The following is a 17,482-nucleotide window of genomic DNA, read 5'->3' on the forward strand; positions in this document are numbered from 1 at the left end:
ATATTTTGGAACATTTCAAAATGGAATAGAGGACAAATAAAGTGAGACGGAGGGTGTAGTAAATTATAAAATCTTAATAAAGTTTCAAAAGTAAAAAATAAAAAATAAAGATATGGCCTTCTTCGACTTTTATCTGGAGAGGTCAATCACACCAAATTGTTTGACAGGAAAATTTATCATGGGTGTTGTATAATGATGTAGCCGAATCTTGTAATCTCCTATTTTGGGACTGTTACTTTGCTCAAGCTGTTTGGCTTTCACATCACCATAAGAGAAACGCTAATTTCCTGTGAACATTCACATCACCATAACTAAGAGAAGCATTTCACGTTAGTTGAATTGATGAAGGAAAATGTACAATCAACTTTTATGCTCCAAAACGTGTCACATTTCTGTTGTTCGTTCTGCTAACAGCTATAAACTAACTCTACAGTGACAACGTACGATTCATTTGCTTCCATGCCCAAAGCGTCTTATACCTCTCCTCTTAGCCTGTAAACGCAAAGCACCCATTTGCTAAAACCCATGCACTCATGCTCTTGACCGGTCTCTTCAAGCACGGAAGCTCCAATGGTGGACTCATTGCGTTCTATGTAAATATGGGCAACATTGAAACTGCCCGAAGATTGTTTGATGTATTGCCTCAAAGAGGCATAGTTGCATGGAATGCCATGATCATTGTGTATTCGCGTAAGTTGAAGTTCCATGTCTCTATCATAGGATAATCTTTGGACGGTGTAAGACCTGATAGCTCAACTTTCACTGTGGTCCTCAAATTTTTACGGTTTTAACTAGCTTTTTTTTTCTACTCATGCCATTTGTTCTGGTATGTGCGGGATGTGAAGAAAATTTATCGTAGAGGCTTTGGGTTTGTGACCTTAGCAAATGATTCTTCAGCTGCCTGGGTTGCCTGACGCAAAAATTTAATACAAGGTCAAGTGGTATCTTTCACTAGTTCTTTGGGCTTTGCCCATATGTTTTGGCTTCTTATGAAACTAATATCATGATGCATTTTTTGCTTTGGGTTGAAAGAAAAACTTGTTGATGTTGATATACTGGTTTATGTATACACAGAAGCCAATCAATATAGAAAGGAAAGAAGTTAAATTTTCGACACCGTTAATGCATGATGGTGATGTTTATATTAATTTTCTTGAATCTTTACACTCTCTTTTAGAACTAAATTACCATTTTTGATAATATGATGAACTCCTTCTATGATCTTAACCCTCTAAAAGTGCAGGTATTGGGTTCTATTTTCAACCTGTGGGAGGAGAGGGGAATCGCTACCCCATTGACCCTTAGTCACATTTGTTATTTTAAAGTAAGTAAGAGAGAGTTGATAGCACATTTGAGCCTGGAATTTAAAAGGGTCAGGATTAGCATTTTGGGTGTGGGTGAAGTTTCGAAAACATGGCTGACTAGTCTACGGACACCATGTTCTGTGAATATGGCACTTGTGTTGTGATAGTTATAAGTACTTCTCCACAATCCCTATAACAAGTTGCTGTATCTGATTGCAACTCTTGAATTGACTTAAGAAAGACAACTTGTGATTGAAGACTCATCATAGTTCTAGTAGTGGAAGCAGAATCTTAGAAATCAACTGGCCGAATTGGCTAGTCCCAGTTGGTTGGAATTTGAAATATAAGAAAGTAGTCTGACTTAATTAATCTAGTGAAAGCTTTTGTAAATTCCTGTTGCGCTTTTCTTTGTGCAATCTCCGATGGGTTTGAATTTCACTTTAATTCGAAGAAAACTCTATTAATCTAATTGAACATGTGAAGTATACAGGACCTATAATGGATGGAATGTCATTACATTGAAGACAATAATAAAACAACTTGTTCTCATGTTATTGTTGGTGCACTAGTTTTTTATCAATTCTGTTTCTTGCAGATTGTATTAGAGAATGCTGCTCCTATTGCGAATGATATGGTGGCTGCAGATCCCTCTTCCACTGTGGTGCATTCTTTGAGAAAGAAACAAAGTTATCTTCATTTACAGTTCCAAATCAGCAAAGTTTTAAATGGTAGCATGCATTACTTTTTTTTTTTTTTTTTGGAAAAGTTTGAATTTCTTCCATGTGTCCTGCTTATTAATAAAGGAATCAGAATGCTTCTCATTTAGCTTGTTGGTACCAGTACCACATTTAGGCTTTATGTCTTCACCCTCACACGTGACTTTTTCACTGCCTGACTCCTATTCTCATTCTTCTTCACTTCTTCTATTAGTACTAGATTATGTATACAAAAGCAATATCGTGAACCTATCAAAAACACAGAAGCAATAGCATGAAGAAGGCATGGTTAAAATCAAAGTTCACTGCTCTACTAGAAAATTCTATTCTCGCTGATGTCCTAATGAATCCAAACTTATCAGATGTGGACACTCTCCTCAGCCAAATCAGTCACCACCATGGACACCTTTAACCTCGACTTGAATGGCACTACCTATGGTATTTTTTTTTTTTTTTTTTTCTCCCTCCTTTCTTTCATTCTTTCACATTTTTTCATGAATTGGCACTTGCATAGAGTTATTTGTATAAACCTTGAAAGTTTTCCCCGTGTTAAGATTTTTTTGACTGTAATATAATCATTGTACATTAAAAAACACAAATTTAGAATCTTCAAAGGAACGACGATTATGTTCTGTCCAAATAGTCCACATCAAACAACTTGGAATTAAATTCCAAATATTTGAATTATGTTTCCCAAGCCAATAACTCCAACAAAATAATAATTCCGCTATAGAGCCAGGCAAGACCCACTGAATAACAAAAGCCTAAAGCATTAAAACCCATAAAAAATGTGCTACATGACATTGAAGAAGGAGATTATCCACAAATTCCCCCTTGCGCTGGCATATGCAACACCAATTTGGCAAAGAGTGACCCCTAAGCATGAGATTGTCCAAAGTAAGAATGCGATCATGGGCTACTGTCCACAATAGATAGCCACCCTTTTAGGAACCTTTGCTTTCCAAATGCCCTTCCAAGGGAAAATAGAGTTGAGGGCCTCCCTTAACTCATTATGAAAGGAATGAGTATCAAACTTACCACTTCCATTAAGGCCCTAGCACAGAGAATCGCAACCTACTCCCTGTGGAAGATGAGCTTAAATAAAACCAAGTAGAGAAAAAGATGCAGCAAGCTACCATTTTTGAAAATCCCTTTAAAATCTCAAGTTCCAATATCTAACATTTTCCCCCTCCTGTTGACACAAAACATCAAAGATACAAGCTTCCTTGTTTGCCGAAATCACATAGAACTCAAGGTAGAGGATTTTAAGGGGATCGACCCCAACCCATCAATCATGCTAGAAGAGGATTTGAGTACCATCACCCACAACCAAAGAAAAATGCTTAGAGAAGCTCTCCCACCCTTCACTAATACTATGCCACAAACCACACCCATGAGCCCTCCTACAAACTTTAGTTACCCTTTACCCTCCCTATATTTAGTGGATAAAACCCTCCACCAAAGATGAGTAACTTCATGCCCGTACCTCCACAATCACTTCCTTAATAAAGATTGATTAAAGGACACTACATTTCTTATCCCCAATCCACCCATTTCAATAGGTGAGCAAACCTTGTCCCAAGCCACCAAAGGGTATTTGAAACTCCCCTCAGAAGATCCCCATAAAAATTTTCTCTAGATTCTTTCTAATCTAGCAGCCACAACTTTAGGAATAATAAGTAATGATAAAAATAAGTTGGAAAACTAGAAAGAGTGCTCTTCAATAAAGAGAACCTACCACCCTTTGATAAATAGAGGTGTTTCCATGCCAATAATTTCTTCTCCATCTACTCTAGAATGGGATTCCAAATAGAAGTTGTCTTAAATGAAGTACCAAGCGGCATCCCCAAGTATTTCAAAGGCAAATTGCCCACCCTGCAACTAAGGATATTAGCCAAAGCATCCAGATTATTCTCCTCCCTAATGGGGACAATCTCACCTTTCCCCATATTAACCTTCAAACCTATGAAAACTTGAAAACACGACAAGGCCAACCTTGTAGAAAGCAACTGCTCCCTAGAAGCATTACAAAATAAAATAGTGTTGTCTACAAACAACAAATGAAAAATGCGCACACCAATAAAGTTCACCGGTCCCACATGAAAACTATGAATCAGACCACTTTTCTTAGCCTTTCTCAGAATCCTGCTTAGGACCTCCATAATCAAAAGGAAAAGGAGAGGGGATAAAGGATCACCTTGTCTCAAACCCCGTGAGCTTCCAAAAAAACCTTTAGGAGATCCATTCACTAGAACTAAAAATTGGACAAAAGTGACACATGTCTTAATCCACCCAATCCATTTCACCATTATACCCATCCTATCTAACAAATAGAACAAGGCATCCCAATTAACATGATCGTAGGCTTTTAATGGGTATTTGATTTGGAAAAACCTTCAAATGGATGTTGTAGTTCAAACTAGCCTTGTGGCTATGTATGCCAAGAATGGACATTTGAAGCTTGCTTGTCGTGTTTTCAAGAAGATGCCTTATAAGAGATGCAGGGTTATGGAAACAAACCAGATTTAGTGTGTCTTTTGAGTGCACTTCTAGCATGTTCACAAGTTGGGTTTTCAAAATTGGGTACAAAAATATACAGTGAGAAGGCTTGATTTTGATCAAGTTTTAGGTACTGCAGTGATTAACATGTATTCAAAATGTGGAGCCCTTTCTTGGGCACGCACTCTGCTTGATCAGATAAATTGCAAAGGCTCAGAATCTCTTGGAATGCAATGATAACCAGCAATGGAATTCATGGGCATGGAAAAGAAGCTCTATCACTCTTCCTTGAGATGACAAAAACAATTCAAAAACCAGATCATGCTACTTTTTCTTCCATTCTTTCAGCCTTCAGTCACTCAGGTCTTATGGTAGAAGGCCAATACTGGTTTAATGTTAGTGAATATAGGGTCCCTCGAACTGAAAAGCATTATGTTTGTATGGTTGATTTTTTGGCTTGCGTAGGTTAAGTTGAAAAGGCTTGTGAGCTAATAGATTCCATGAATGTTGAATTGGGGCTAGCTGTTTGGGTTGCTCTCCTGGCAAGTTGCTGCAAAAATAACATGTTGTTTATTGGAGAGATGGCCACAAAGATGGTTCTTGAGTTCAATCCGAATGACTTGGGAATTTATTCTTTGGTCTTAAACTACTATGCAAAGGCGAGGAAGTGGGATGATGTAGCTAGTGTTAGAAAGATCATGAAAAAGACAAGGATGAAGAAAGTGCCAGGGTATAGTGTAGTAGAAGTGAAAGGAAAACTCCATGCTTTTCTTATGGAAGATAAGATCCATTATCAATATGAAAATATGATGCAATTTTTGGATAGGTTGGATCATGAAATGAGAGCTATTGGATATGTCCCAAAGATTGAATCTTTGTTGCATTCCCTTGATGAGGAAGTAAAAAAAAAAAAAGTTATGTAATCACAGTGGAGGCTTGCTATTGCTTATGGTCTCTTAAACATGGGGCCAGGAACCAAATTATTGATCATAAATAACTTTAGGGTGTGTGGGGATTACCATGAAGCAACCAAGTTCATTACGAAAATTTTGAACAGAAATATTGTTGTGAGGGATGTGAAGTGATTTCATCACTTCAAAAATGGGACCTGCTCATGTGGTGACTACTAGTGAAGCTTGATGTGCATATATTTCCTTTCCCTTTTCTGTATTTCTCACAACTTATGTGTTGAAATATGAGGGTAAGATCTGAAATTTTTTCAGGAAAGTAAGTTCCAAATATTATAATGGCGGAAATGGAAGTGACAAGCAAGCTAACGTCTCAATTGCATACTACAATCTTTAAGGAGTGTATAGATGTAGCTTGGTAACCAATACAGTGCTTCCAGATGGTCCTATCTAACATATCCATATCCAGCTAGGTTACTAGCAGAATTTAAAAAAATTTCCCCATTATTCTATATACTTCAGCCAAGTTCAAAGAGCTTTTGTCAAAAATTATACACTTTCTTTATTGTAAAGTTGTAATTTACAACTATGTGTTTTGTTGGCTTTAATTCCGTGTCAAATTTGATTGTAATTTTATTCAAACTTTTGTACCCTGTATTTATTGTGGGATTTGATTGTAAAAGTTGTGTGATAGAGAGAGAGTGTGTGAAGACTCAAGCAATTGAAGACTAAAGAGTTTTCGCAGGCATCTCACGACTAAGCATCCCGCAAAGTGCCTTATGTGACTTTCACATGCTGGAATACGAAGAATCAGGACAGGATGGAGACAACTGTGTCTCACGAGTATCTCGCGGGTAAGGCCTTCCCACGAGACACCCGCGAGACCTTCTATTTTGCCAGACTGTTAATTCTGATACATACTTTCTGTGCCTATACTATTTATACCCACATTACCCACAATGTTGAAGAGTGCTTTTGAGAGAAAACCCTAGCCAAACACCTTAAGAGTTAGAGATTTTTATACCCACAATCCTCTACATAATTGCTTGTGGATTTTCTTCAACTCCTACATTTCCATTTCCATACCATTGAAAGGTTGATAGCCTAAACACTTACCACACCCTTTCAGAATGTCAAGTGAGGTTTTGGTGCTATTGGAAAACATTGGAAGAATCCAAGGATGGCAGATGCAACATGAAGCTTATTATAAGATCCGGAGAGTTAGACAAGACATGATTCTAAAAAGCCTTGTTGGAGTAGGAGCTTGGAGGGCTTAGGTACATCGGGCAGATTAGGCTTGGAGGGTCTCTTGCTAACCCATGTATCTCAACTGATTGTCTAGTAGATCGATTATTGCTTGGAGGGCAGTGAAGAGGTTTTTCGCCGAGTTCTTCAGTTTCCTCTTTGTTAATATATCGGGGTGTTATCTTGTGTTTGCATCCCTCTTCCCTACTCTTTTACATTCCTTTTTACTGCTGTGTTGTCTTGTTTATGGATTAGAGTAGTTTGTTTGTTTATCCGCTCGCATTTACACTATTCCGCACTTAGAATTAAGTTAATGTAAAATCTATCGAGTCATAACTTTAATTTAGAGGTCTAAACAGCTCTTATATTTTTAACACATTTTCGAGCTTTCAATTGGTATCAGAGCGGGTATACTCGCTGTGGTTTAAATACCTGAGTGTGTTCCTTGACCCTTTGTGATAAACTGGTCACAATCTCTTAATGCCCCACCATTCTTTGATGGAGGCAACTATGCTTTTTGGAAGGTCCGAATGAGGGCTTTCTTGTGTGCTATAGATGAGTCCGTATGGGATTCCGTTGAGAATGGGTATGTTAAATGTAAGGTTGAATTTATTCAACCATCTAATTGGTTTTATTTCGTGCCAAATTTGCTTGTAATTCAGCATTTAGTAACCCTGTATTTAGGTGGGTTTGATGTAAGGGTAGTGAGTGAGATAGAGTGAAGATTGCTCAAGACTGTGCAAGAAAACAGAGACTCGCGGCTGGGCCTCACGGGTGACTCGCGGCTGCAAGCCACCAGACGCAGCACACGTGCCAAGCATGCTGGAAGGTAAACAGTCATGCAAGTTGGAGCACTACAGGACAACTGGCCATACGGTTATCTCGCGACTGGATCTCGTGACTTAGTCAAGCCGCGAGCCACCCCTGTTTTGTAAAAACCTGACGTTTCACATTCCTCTCCCACTTCAGTATAAATACCCCTTTTACCTACGATTGTGAGAGAGTTTCCAGAGAGAATTTTGAGAGAGAAACCCTAAAGAAAAACAAGATTGATTCACCCACAATCTATACATTAGAGTCTCTTCAAATTCCTCAACTCTCTTCCTCTCCATTGTCAAATTCTTGAGAGGCATTATACCAAACCCGATTCTCACCATTATCATTACTATAAGAGAGCTGTTTGGATTTCTGGGAAGCAGTTAGGAAGGAACAGTCTTCATTGGTTGATGCTACGGTCTAGTAGCGGAATCCGGGAAGCTAGAAAAGAAAAAGGTTCGGCGCAACCTCGTTGGAGCAAGAAGCTTGGAGGGCTTAGGTGCACTGGGTAGATTAGGCTTGGAGGGTCTATTGTTGTTCATGTATCCCAACTGTATTTTCTAGTGGATTGTTTACCGCTTGGAGGGCGGCGGAGAGGTTTTACGCCGAGGGCTTCGATTTCCTCTTCGATAACACATCGCGTGTTGTCTTTGTGTTTGCATCTTCCTTCCTCTCTATCTTTGCCTTTTTATTATCTGATGTGGATTGTGTTTTGTTTTGGCTTAGATAGTTTTTAACCAATTTCATATTATAGCTTATGTTAAGTTTCCGCACACTTGTTGTTTGACATATTGCTTGAATTGGTTAAGTTGTAATTTGGGGGTTTAAACGTTCAAGGGTGTTTTTACACGTTTTTGAACTTTCATTTGGTATCAGAGCGGGTACACTGTTATTGGTTTCATTACCATTGTGTGATCCTTGACTCCCTTTTGAGATGGATCGGTCTCAATCCCTAAATGCACCTCCATATTTTGATGGTAGTAATTATGCTTTTTGGAAGGTTCGCATGAGAGCTTTTCTGTGTTCTATTGATGAATCTGTTTAGGATGCTGTTGAGATTGGTTGGACCAGACCTGAGGCAGCCAAATCCACATGGGATAAGGCAGCACTTGCTGCATCTAATGCTAACAGTAAAGCACTCAATGCTATTTTCTGTGGTGTGTCTCCAGATGAATTTCACAGGATTTCTCATATTACCGTTGCCAAAGAAGCATGGGAGATTTTGGAAACCACCTATGAAGGCACAAAGAAAGTGAAAGACACCAAGTTGCAAATGCTGACCACTCGGTTTGAGGAGCTCAAAATGAGTGAGGATGAGTCTTTTGACTCTTTCTATGGGAAGCTAAATGAGGTGGTTGTCAGTAAGTTCAACTTGGGGGAGAAAACGGAGGATTCAAAAATTGTAAGGAAGATCCTTCGATCATTGCCGGAAAGTTTTCGTGCTAAAGTGACAGCGATTGAAGAGAGCAAGGACCTTGATGACATCAAAGTACAGGAGCTGGTTGGTTCTCTGCAGACTTATGAGATGTCGCTGCCCAATCAACGGAAGAGTAAATCTCTTGCTCTAAAGACCATTAATGAGAAGGTGGAAGATCAAGACTCATCGGGAGAAGATGTGGTTGACAAAGATGTTGCATACCTTGTCAAAAATTTCAGAAAGTTCTTGAAATTCAAAAATAATGGCAAATTTGATGATAAAAGAAAATTCCAAAGTTCTGGAAGGGAGAAAAGGGAATTCAAAAAGAAAGATGGAAAAGAATCCCAACCCACACAAGGTGTCACTTGCTTCGAATGTAACGGGCATGGACACTTTAAGAAGGAATGTCCGAATTATTTGAAATCGAAAGGTAAAGTGTATGCCACGACTTTGAGTGACTCGGATTCGTCTGACTCAGAATCTGAAGAGAGCTGTGATGGAGAGGGGAACTATTCGGCTTTTATGACTATTGCTCATGTTGAGTCTTCAGATGAGTTGAATCTGCTTGTACGAGACCTTGGAGAACATAGTGATGATGAATCACTAGGAATTGTTGAAGAATCAGATGCTAAAGAAGATGAAAGCACAGCAAATCTTCAAGAGAATTATAACTCACTCTTGGAGAAGTCGGGTGAGTACACAAGGGTGGCCAAGACTGCTGTGAGAAAAATGAAGAAGGTTGAGGAGGACTACAAAAGTCTCCTAATTCGATATAGGGAGGCCAAATGTGAGATAGAAACACTGAATGGTGAGTTGTCCGAAACTTACACAAAAGTGAGATTTCTTGAGAATGAGGTTGTGCAAGCAAATGCTAAAGTAGAGAGGGTCACCACCAAGAAACTAGATGATGTTATCTCATCTCAAAAGAGCTTTTCAAACAAATCCGGATTGGGATATACCGGAGGAAGTAGTTCATCTGGAAATGTCACTAAAGAAGTGAAGTTTGTAAAGGCCAAAGATCCAGTTGTAGCTGACCTTACTGATGAGAAGCTCAAGGTGGAGGAGAAGAAGAATGTGGTGAACCAACGGATGCTGAATCCCCGTAATCAATCTGTGGGCAGGTCTAAATCTCGTGCCAAGTCACGCCCACGACCACAAAGAGGTCCTAGAGCAACTTATGTGTGTCATTATTGCGGACTTCAAGGACATACTCGACCAAATTGCCAAAAGCTGAGAGCAAAGAATAGTGCAACTCCTCAAAGGTCAGGAGGACCTAGAAATGATAGAAGAAATTGGGCAGGTGATCAATCTAGAGATCAGAATGGTGATCCCGGAATGATGAACGTGATGAAGATGATTGGTGCATTTACCAACTGCTTGGAAAGCTTCTCACGAAGGTTTGAAAGCCCTAACTCCCGTACCCAATCCTATAAGGAAATCACCCCAAACGCAAGTGACGTGTGGGTGAAAAAGGGTACTCATGCATAAGCATTACAACATGTCCATGCATTAATATTTCCTATGCTTTGTGATGATGTTTGTTTGTTTGCTTGATGTTTTTACTGTTGGTTGTTTGCTTGTCTACTTGTGTATATTTTTAATTTTGTTTTATCAATCTTTTTGTTTTTAGTGTCAAAAATCCAAAAATCACATAAAAAATTAGAAAATCAAAAAGCTTGATTGACTTTGTTGAGTTTTTGTCTCAAAACTTGTTTTGCCTTGTACCTTTATACTAATGGCTTTGTGCATTTTCGAGCATTGCTTGTTTTCATGCACTCATATCACTGTGGGAAAAATCTTGAAATCTATGTGATTGTTGTAAATAGATCTTCAAACTTGTCATGAATGATTAGTGAATAGTTATGTTGATCTTGAGACATGCATAGACTTGTGTCTATATATCTTCCCACTATTTTTTTGTGTTTTTGTTAAAAAGAGCTCATCAAATGTAAATCTCCAAATGAAAAGAGATATTGAGCTGCAAAAGCCTGTCGCACATTCTAGTATTTGACTAGGAAAATGGGTAAGCGACTTTATATTAAAGAAAATATTTATTCAAAAGGCCAAAGGCTTGTTCATTAAAGTGAAATGTCAAATATCACTCTCACAATGAGAGGTGATTGCCTCAAAAGATCAAAAAGATCAAATGTAATGATTAAAAGTGGAGTCAAATGTAAAGCTCCAAGTTATGTTATCAAGTTTTGTGGGAGGTCATATATACATATTTTTATAATTGAGATGGGTCACATGATCTAGTGCTAATTGTGTATGTCTTGGTTGAATTGATCATTGAAGCTTCACATTAGACTAAGGACTATCTCATTGTTGATATCCACACACAACACACAAGTTTATGTTAAATAAATGTCATATTCATTTGTGTGATTGTACTTGATGAAATGTGTTTTCACATGCTCAATCTTTGTTAATTCAAGCACAAAAAGATTTTTGAGTGTTTTAGGTGTTTTTGGAAAGTATTTTGTTTGAAAAATCTGAAAATTTCAAAAAACCAGTTTTGCCCTGTTTTGGCGGCTCAGTCGCGGGTATGTCAAGTCGCGTGCCTCAGTCGCATCTTCGCGGGTCATTTTTGGCGACTTGTTCGCGAGTGGAAGGTCCAGTCGCGAGGTTTACTCAGAGATTTTCACGGCTCAACTCGTGACTCACTCGCGAGTAGACCTTCCAGTCGCGAAAAACACTTAGAAAATTTTTCAAATTTTTGTCCTTGAGTGTTTTGGCGGCTTGATCTAGCGACTTTGTGGCGACTCAATCAAGTCACGAAAAACGCGTGTTTGGCAGAAATAGGAGCAGTTTTTAAATCTTTTTCAATTTTCCCTCGAACATTTGTGACTGTTCATCTTCTCTCTAAACTATCTCCTTCCCAAACACTCCGTGCTCCCATTTCCAATCTCCATTGTTGCATATTTTCTGCTCAAATTCTTCAATTCACAGGTATAGGTTTTCAGTTTTGAACTCTTTTCTACTTGATTTTGTGTTTTTCCCTTGATTTTTTGCATATGTTTATGATTTAGAAATGGGTTTGTGTTTCGGCTTTTGCTCTTTGTTCATGCTTAGCTTGCGGATGCTGTTGCTAAAGTTTGTTTTGATCTTGGTTGTTTCCTTTTTGGTCTTCGTCTTATGCTTAGCTAAGTGTTTCTTTTATTTTATCTGCACTTGAGCTGTTGAGCTGTTGAGCTGTTTCAAAATGTTCCGTTTGAGGTTGTGAGTTTTACTGTGATGAATGTGCATGTTCTATTGTGTAAATCTATTAGGAGCATCTGTTAGTTTCACAATGCTGTCTATGAGTCATATTATTTTCCATTATCTGTCTCATTGTCATATATCTGTCTTTAGGACAGTTTCTATATCTGATGATTTTATATGTGTTTCCTATCTTAGGCTTGTTTATCCATGTGGTTGATCTAAGTAGCTTGTTGTTTAAGTGTTCAAGTTCATCTGTGTAGCTGATATTTCTTTGTTAATTACATGGTACTGACTAGTTCTATTCATATACTGTTCTATGCTGTTGTGGCCTCTTTTGATTGTTCACAGATAGCTCCCTCACCTTCGAAAAAGAAAACTCCTGCAAAGAAAGCTGACAAAAGATTGAAAATGGATTCTAAACTGTTTAGGTCAGTTCATCACTTTGAGAGATACAAGGATATCTTCTTGAAAGCAGGAATTATTCAAGAAAGATTTGTAGATTTGGAGGACTTAAGACAATCCTTTATCCCCAGCTGTTTTGAAGGAAGAGAATGGGAAAAGCTTCTGAGTGATTTCCCTGTAGTGTGTGAACTCCTGATTAGGGAATTTTATTCAAATGCTGTGATAAAGGAGAATGAGTTAAGTTGCTGGGTTAGAGGTAAAGAATTCATTTTGGATGCACATATCATTGATGATGTGCTAGGGCTTGAAGGATTAGAAGATCAGGAATTTATCAATTACAAGGATAGGAGTGTTTCTATTGAAACAATTCAACAAAGGATAGGTGGGCAGAGAGAAGGGAAATGTTTGAATACCACTGCCTTTCCAGTGGACATGAGGTGTCTAACAATAATCATGATGTTTAACCTCTATCTCATAAAGAAGTTGACTACAATCAACTGTGCAAGAGCAATTTTTCTGATGGATCTCAAAGAAAAGAATTTCATTGACATAAGTTCCCACATATATGACACCATTGTGGATGAGACAAGAACAACCTCTAGGCCAAAATTGATCTTTCCCAGTTTGCTAATGAGGATTTTTAGAAGGAAGGGTGTTCCAATCCCTCAAGACATCAGTCCCATGTCCACACCCTCTGCAATTAACAAGCTTACCTGCAAAAGGATAAGTGTTAGGCTTCCAGGAGAAGATGATGAAGGTGATGAAGAAGAGGGTGTCCCAATGGAGACTGAAGCAGAGGCAGCAGGGCATGCATCAACCTCAACACCCAGGAAGAGTGGCAAAAGGTCTAGAGCATCAACTTCTTCAGATACACCTCCAAATGCTTTCCAAATCATTCTGGAACGACTTGATGGGATCAGAGAAGTCCAGACTGAGCACTCTAAGAGGATGAGAGCCATGCAGGACCAGATTGATGTTTTGTCTGCAAAACTTGACAGCTTCACCACCCAGCCTGAACAGTGACCCTTTGGCCATTCCGGTCAAAAAGGGGGAGATGTTTCTTTCTATTGATAATGACATTGATGATTAAGAAGCAGAAAAGCAGCTCCTAAGGGGGAGTAATGTGTTGAGGGGGAGTTGTCAAAGTTGTCAAAATCAGAGACTTTGTTTATATATGCTTATGTTTTTTGGGTATTTAATGTTTTTATGGGTTTGATACACTGTGTTTTTGGTATATAGTTGTTTCTAACTCTTAACCTATACTCTTGGTTTAAACTTTAATATATTTTGATGATGTTATTCAGGAAGTTTTGTGTTTGTACCCATGTGCTTTTGTAAGCTTTTAGGGTTATTGTTTTATGCATAGGTTTGTAAGCTTTATGGTATGTACCTTGCTTAATGCAACCTTTATGCTATGTTGAAATCAGTACTTTTATCTAAATATCTTGCATTTTGATTTATGTACTGTCACTCTTGTGCCCTTGTAGGATTGTTCCTAGATGCATATACCTTGTGTACTATGCATTGGTTGAGTGTTGAACATACAAGTGTCTTGCCTTGGGCTTGTTCACTTGTATGTCCTTGTGTTCATTCCAAGTGTGAATGAGCACTGCGATTACTACCTTGTGGTGTTCACTTGGTTGATCAAGCCATGGTTTGTTTCTTTACTCCATCTTTGCTTGATCACACATTGCCTGTTTCATATGCATTTCACGATTTTCTGCTTAACAATGATCATGGTGTATTGTTGTGTTTCAGGAGTCTTATGTTCATATGATTCAAGTGCTTCACAGCTTCTAGAGTTAGGTGTGAGTAAGTTTTGTTCAACTGTTCCCAACTCACATGTTAAGTCTAGAGTCTGTTTTAGGGTTTTGTCACGGAATAGCCAAAGGGGGAGATTGTAAGGTTGAATTTATTCAACCATCTAATTGGCTTTATTCCGTGCCAAATTTGCTTGTAATTCAGCATTTAGTAACCCTATATTTAGGTGGGTTTGATGTAAGTGTAGTGAGTGAGATAGAGTGAAGATTGCTCAAGAGTGTACAAGAAAACAGAGACTCACGGCTGGGCCTCGCGGGTGACTCGCGGCTGCAAGCCACCAGACGCAGCACACGTGCCAAGCATGCTGGAAGGTGAACAGTCATGCAAGCTGGAGCACTACAGGACAAAATAGGACAACTGGTCATACGGTTATCTCACAACTGGATCTCGCGACTTAGTCAAGTCGCGAGGTCAAGCTGCGTGCCACCCCTGTTTTGTAAAAACCTGACGTTTCACATTCCTCTCCCACTCCAGTATAAATACCCCTTTTAACCACGATTGTAAGAGAGTTTCCAGAGAGAATTTTAAGAGAGAAACCCTAAAGAAAAACAAGATTGATTCACCCACAATCTATACATTAGAGTCTCTTCAAATTCCTCAACTCTCTTCCTCTCCATTGTCAAATCCTTGAGAGGCATTATACCAAACCTGATTCTCACCATTATCATTACTATGAGAGAGCTGTTTGGATTTCTGGAAAGCAGTTAGGAAGGAACCAATCTTCATTGGTTGATACTACGGTCTAGTAGCGGAATCCGGGAAGCTAGAAAAGAAAAAGGTTCGGCGCAACCTCGTTGGAGCAAGAAGCTTGGAGGGCTTAGGTGCACTGGGTAGATTAGGCTTGGAGGGTCTATTGCTGTCCATGTATCCCAACTGTATTTTCTAGTGGATTGTTTACCGCTTGGAGGGCGGCGGAGAGGTTTTACGCCGAGGGCTTCGGTTTCCTCTTCGATAACACATCGCGTGTTGTTTTTGTGTTTGCATCTTCCTTCCTCTCTATCTTTGCCTTTTTATTATCTGTTGTGGATTGTGTTTTGTTTTGGCTTAGATAGTTTTTAACCAATTCCATATTATAACTTATGTTAAGTTTCCGCACACTTGTTGTTTGACATATTGTTTGAATTGGTTAAGTTGTAATTTGGGGGTTTAAACATTCAAGGGTGTTTTTACACGTTTTTGAACTTTCATTAAACCCACAACTGCCAAGTCCGAATGGGATAAGGTAGCTCTTGCATTAGCTAATGCGAATAGTAAGGTCATTAATGCTATATTCTGTGGTGTGTTGCCTGATGAGTTTCACAGGATATCGGACATGAAGACAGCTAAGGAAGCTTGGACGATCCTTGAAACGACCTATGAGGGTACCAAGAAAGTCAAGGACACGAAGTTTCAAATGCTTACCACCAGATTTGAAGAACTTAAGATGGGAGATGATGAGGCTTTCGATTCTTTCTATGGAAAGCTCAATGAAATTGTAATTGCCAAACTCAATCTCGGAGAGAAGATTGAAGATTCTAAGGTGGTGAGAAAGATTTTGAGGTCTTTACTGGAGAGTTTCCGAGCAAAAGTCACAGCTATAGAAGAGAGTAAAGACTTGGATGAGATCAAAATCCAAGTGCTGATTGGATCTCTCTAAATATATGAGCTGGGACTGCCTTCTCATAAATCGAGCAAATCACTTGCTCTTAAAACCATCATCGAGAGAATGGACAACTCCTTCAATGAGGATAATGTGGAGAAGGAAGTAGCATTCCTTGCAAAGAACTTCCAAAAATTTCTGAAGATGAACAACAGTGGGAAGCCTTTCAACAAAGGAAAGTTTTCATCTCCCAAGGGCGATAGGAAGGAATTTAGGAAGAAAAATGGGAAGGAGTCTCAATCTACTCAAGAAATCACTTGCTTCGAGTGCAATGGACATGGGTATGTCAAGAAAGAATGTCCTAATTATTTGAGAATGAAGGGCAAGGCATATGCCACAACTCTCAATGATTCGGACGCTTCTAATTCAAATTTGGAAGAGAGCTGTGATGGATAAAGGAATTACTTCGCTTTTATGACTATTGCTCATGTTAAGTCTTCAGAGGACTTGAGTTTGCTTGTAGAAGAGCTTGGGGAGCATAGTGAAAAGGAATCAATAGGAGTTGTAGAAGAATCGAATGCTGAAGAAGATGAAAGCTCAACGGGCCTTCAAGAGAACTACAATTCCCTTCTTAAGAAGTCTGGAGAATATGCAAGGGTGGCCAAGGCAGCTATTAAAAAGATAAAGAAGGCAGAGAAGGACTATAGAAGTCTTCTAGTTCATTATAAGGAGGCCAAATGTGAAATAGAAATGTTGAATGGAGAACTAACTGAAGCCTACTCAAAAATAAAATTTCTTGAGCTTGAGGTGGTTCAAGCCAATGCTAAAGTAGAGCAAGTCTCCTCCAAGAAGCTTGATGAAGTCCTTTCTCATTAAAATCCTTTCTCTGACAAAACCGTATTGGGATACACTAGAGAAAGTAGTTCGACTATCAATGTTTCCAAGGAAGTGAAGTTTGTAAAAGCCAAAGAACCAATGGTAACTACCATAAGGACTGAGGAAGTGAAGGAGGAGAAGAATAAGAACGTGGCTGACCGATGGGTGTTGAATAAGCCCCCTAACCAACCAGTGGTCAAGCCTAAGGTTTAAGGGAAATCACCTCCAAAGTCGCAAAAAGGTCTGAGAATTAAACATTTTTGCCATTACTGTGGATTTCAAGGACACATCAGACCAAATTGTCATAAGCTGAGGGCATTGAAGAATGCAAGTGATCAGAGGTCAAGAGGACCAAGAAATGACAAAAGGAATTGGGCTATTGAACAATCAAGAGGTCGAGATGGTGATTCCGGAGTGATGGATGTTTGAAGGTCACAACACTCGTACCCAATCCTATAGGGATATCACCCCAAACGCACATGACGTGTGGGTGAAAAAGGGTACTCATGCACGATCACCACCTATGTCCATGCATTAATACTTCCAATGTATAGAGACATTTGTTCATGCATCTTGACATGCATAATTCTATTTAGGTCTACTGCTTCTGGTTATTAACATTTTTTTTAGTTTTGGTTTATACCAGTTTTTGTTGATCTTACTTTTCCTGTTTTGTTTTTTAGTGTGTTCAAAAAATT

The 17,482-nt window shown here is 38.9% G+C and overlaps 1 protein-coding gene and 1 pseudogene across 1 annotated transcript; both read left to right on the plus strand.

The window, feature by feature from the left end:
* Positions 1 to 599: 599 nt before the first annotated feature.
* Positions 600 to 15,965, plus strand: LOC115962007 (annotated as a pseudogene).
* A 69-nt stretch (positions 15,966 to 16,034) lies between these two features.
* Positions 16,035 to 16,364, plus strand: LOC115962008. The gene has a single exon (XM_031080884.1). The coding sequence runs from the start codon at positions 16,035 to 16,037 to the stop codon at positions 16,362 to 16,364; it is 330 nt and encodes a 109-aa protein (XP_030936744.1).
* The last annotated feature ends 1,118 nt before the right edge of the window (positions 16,365 to 17,482 follow it).

This window comes from Quercus lobata, chromosome 9 (genome assembly GCF_001633185.2).
Source record: "Quercus lobata isolate SW786 chromosome 9, ValleyOak3.0 Primary Assembly, whole genome shotgun sequence".
Lineage (NCBI taxonomy): Eukaryota > Viridiplantae > Streptophyta > Magnoliopsida > Fagales > Fagaceae > Quercus > Quercus lobata.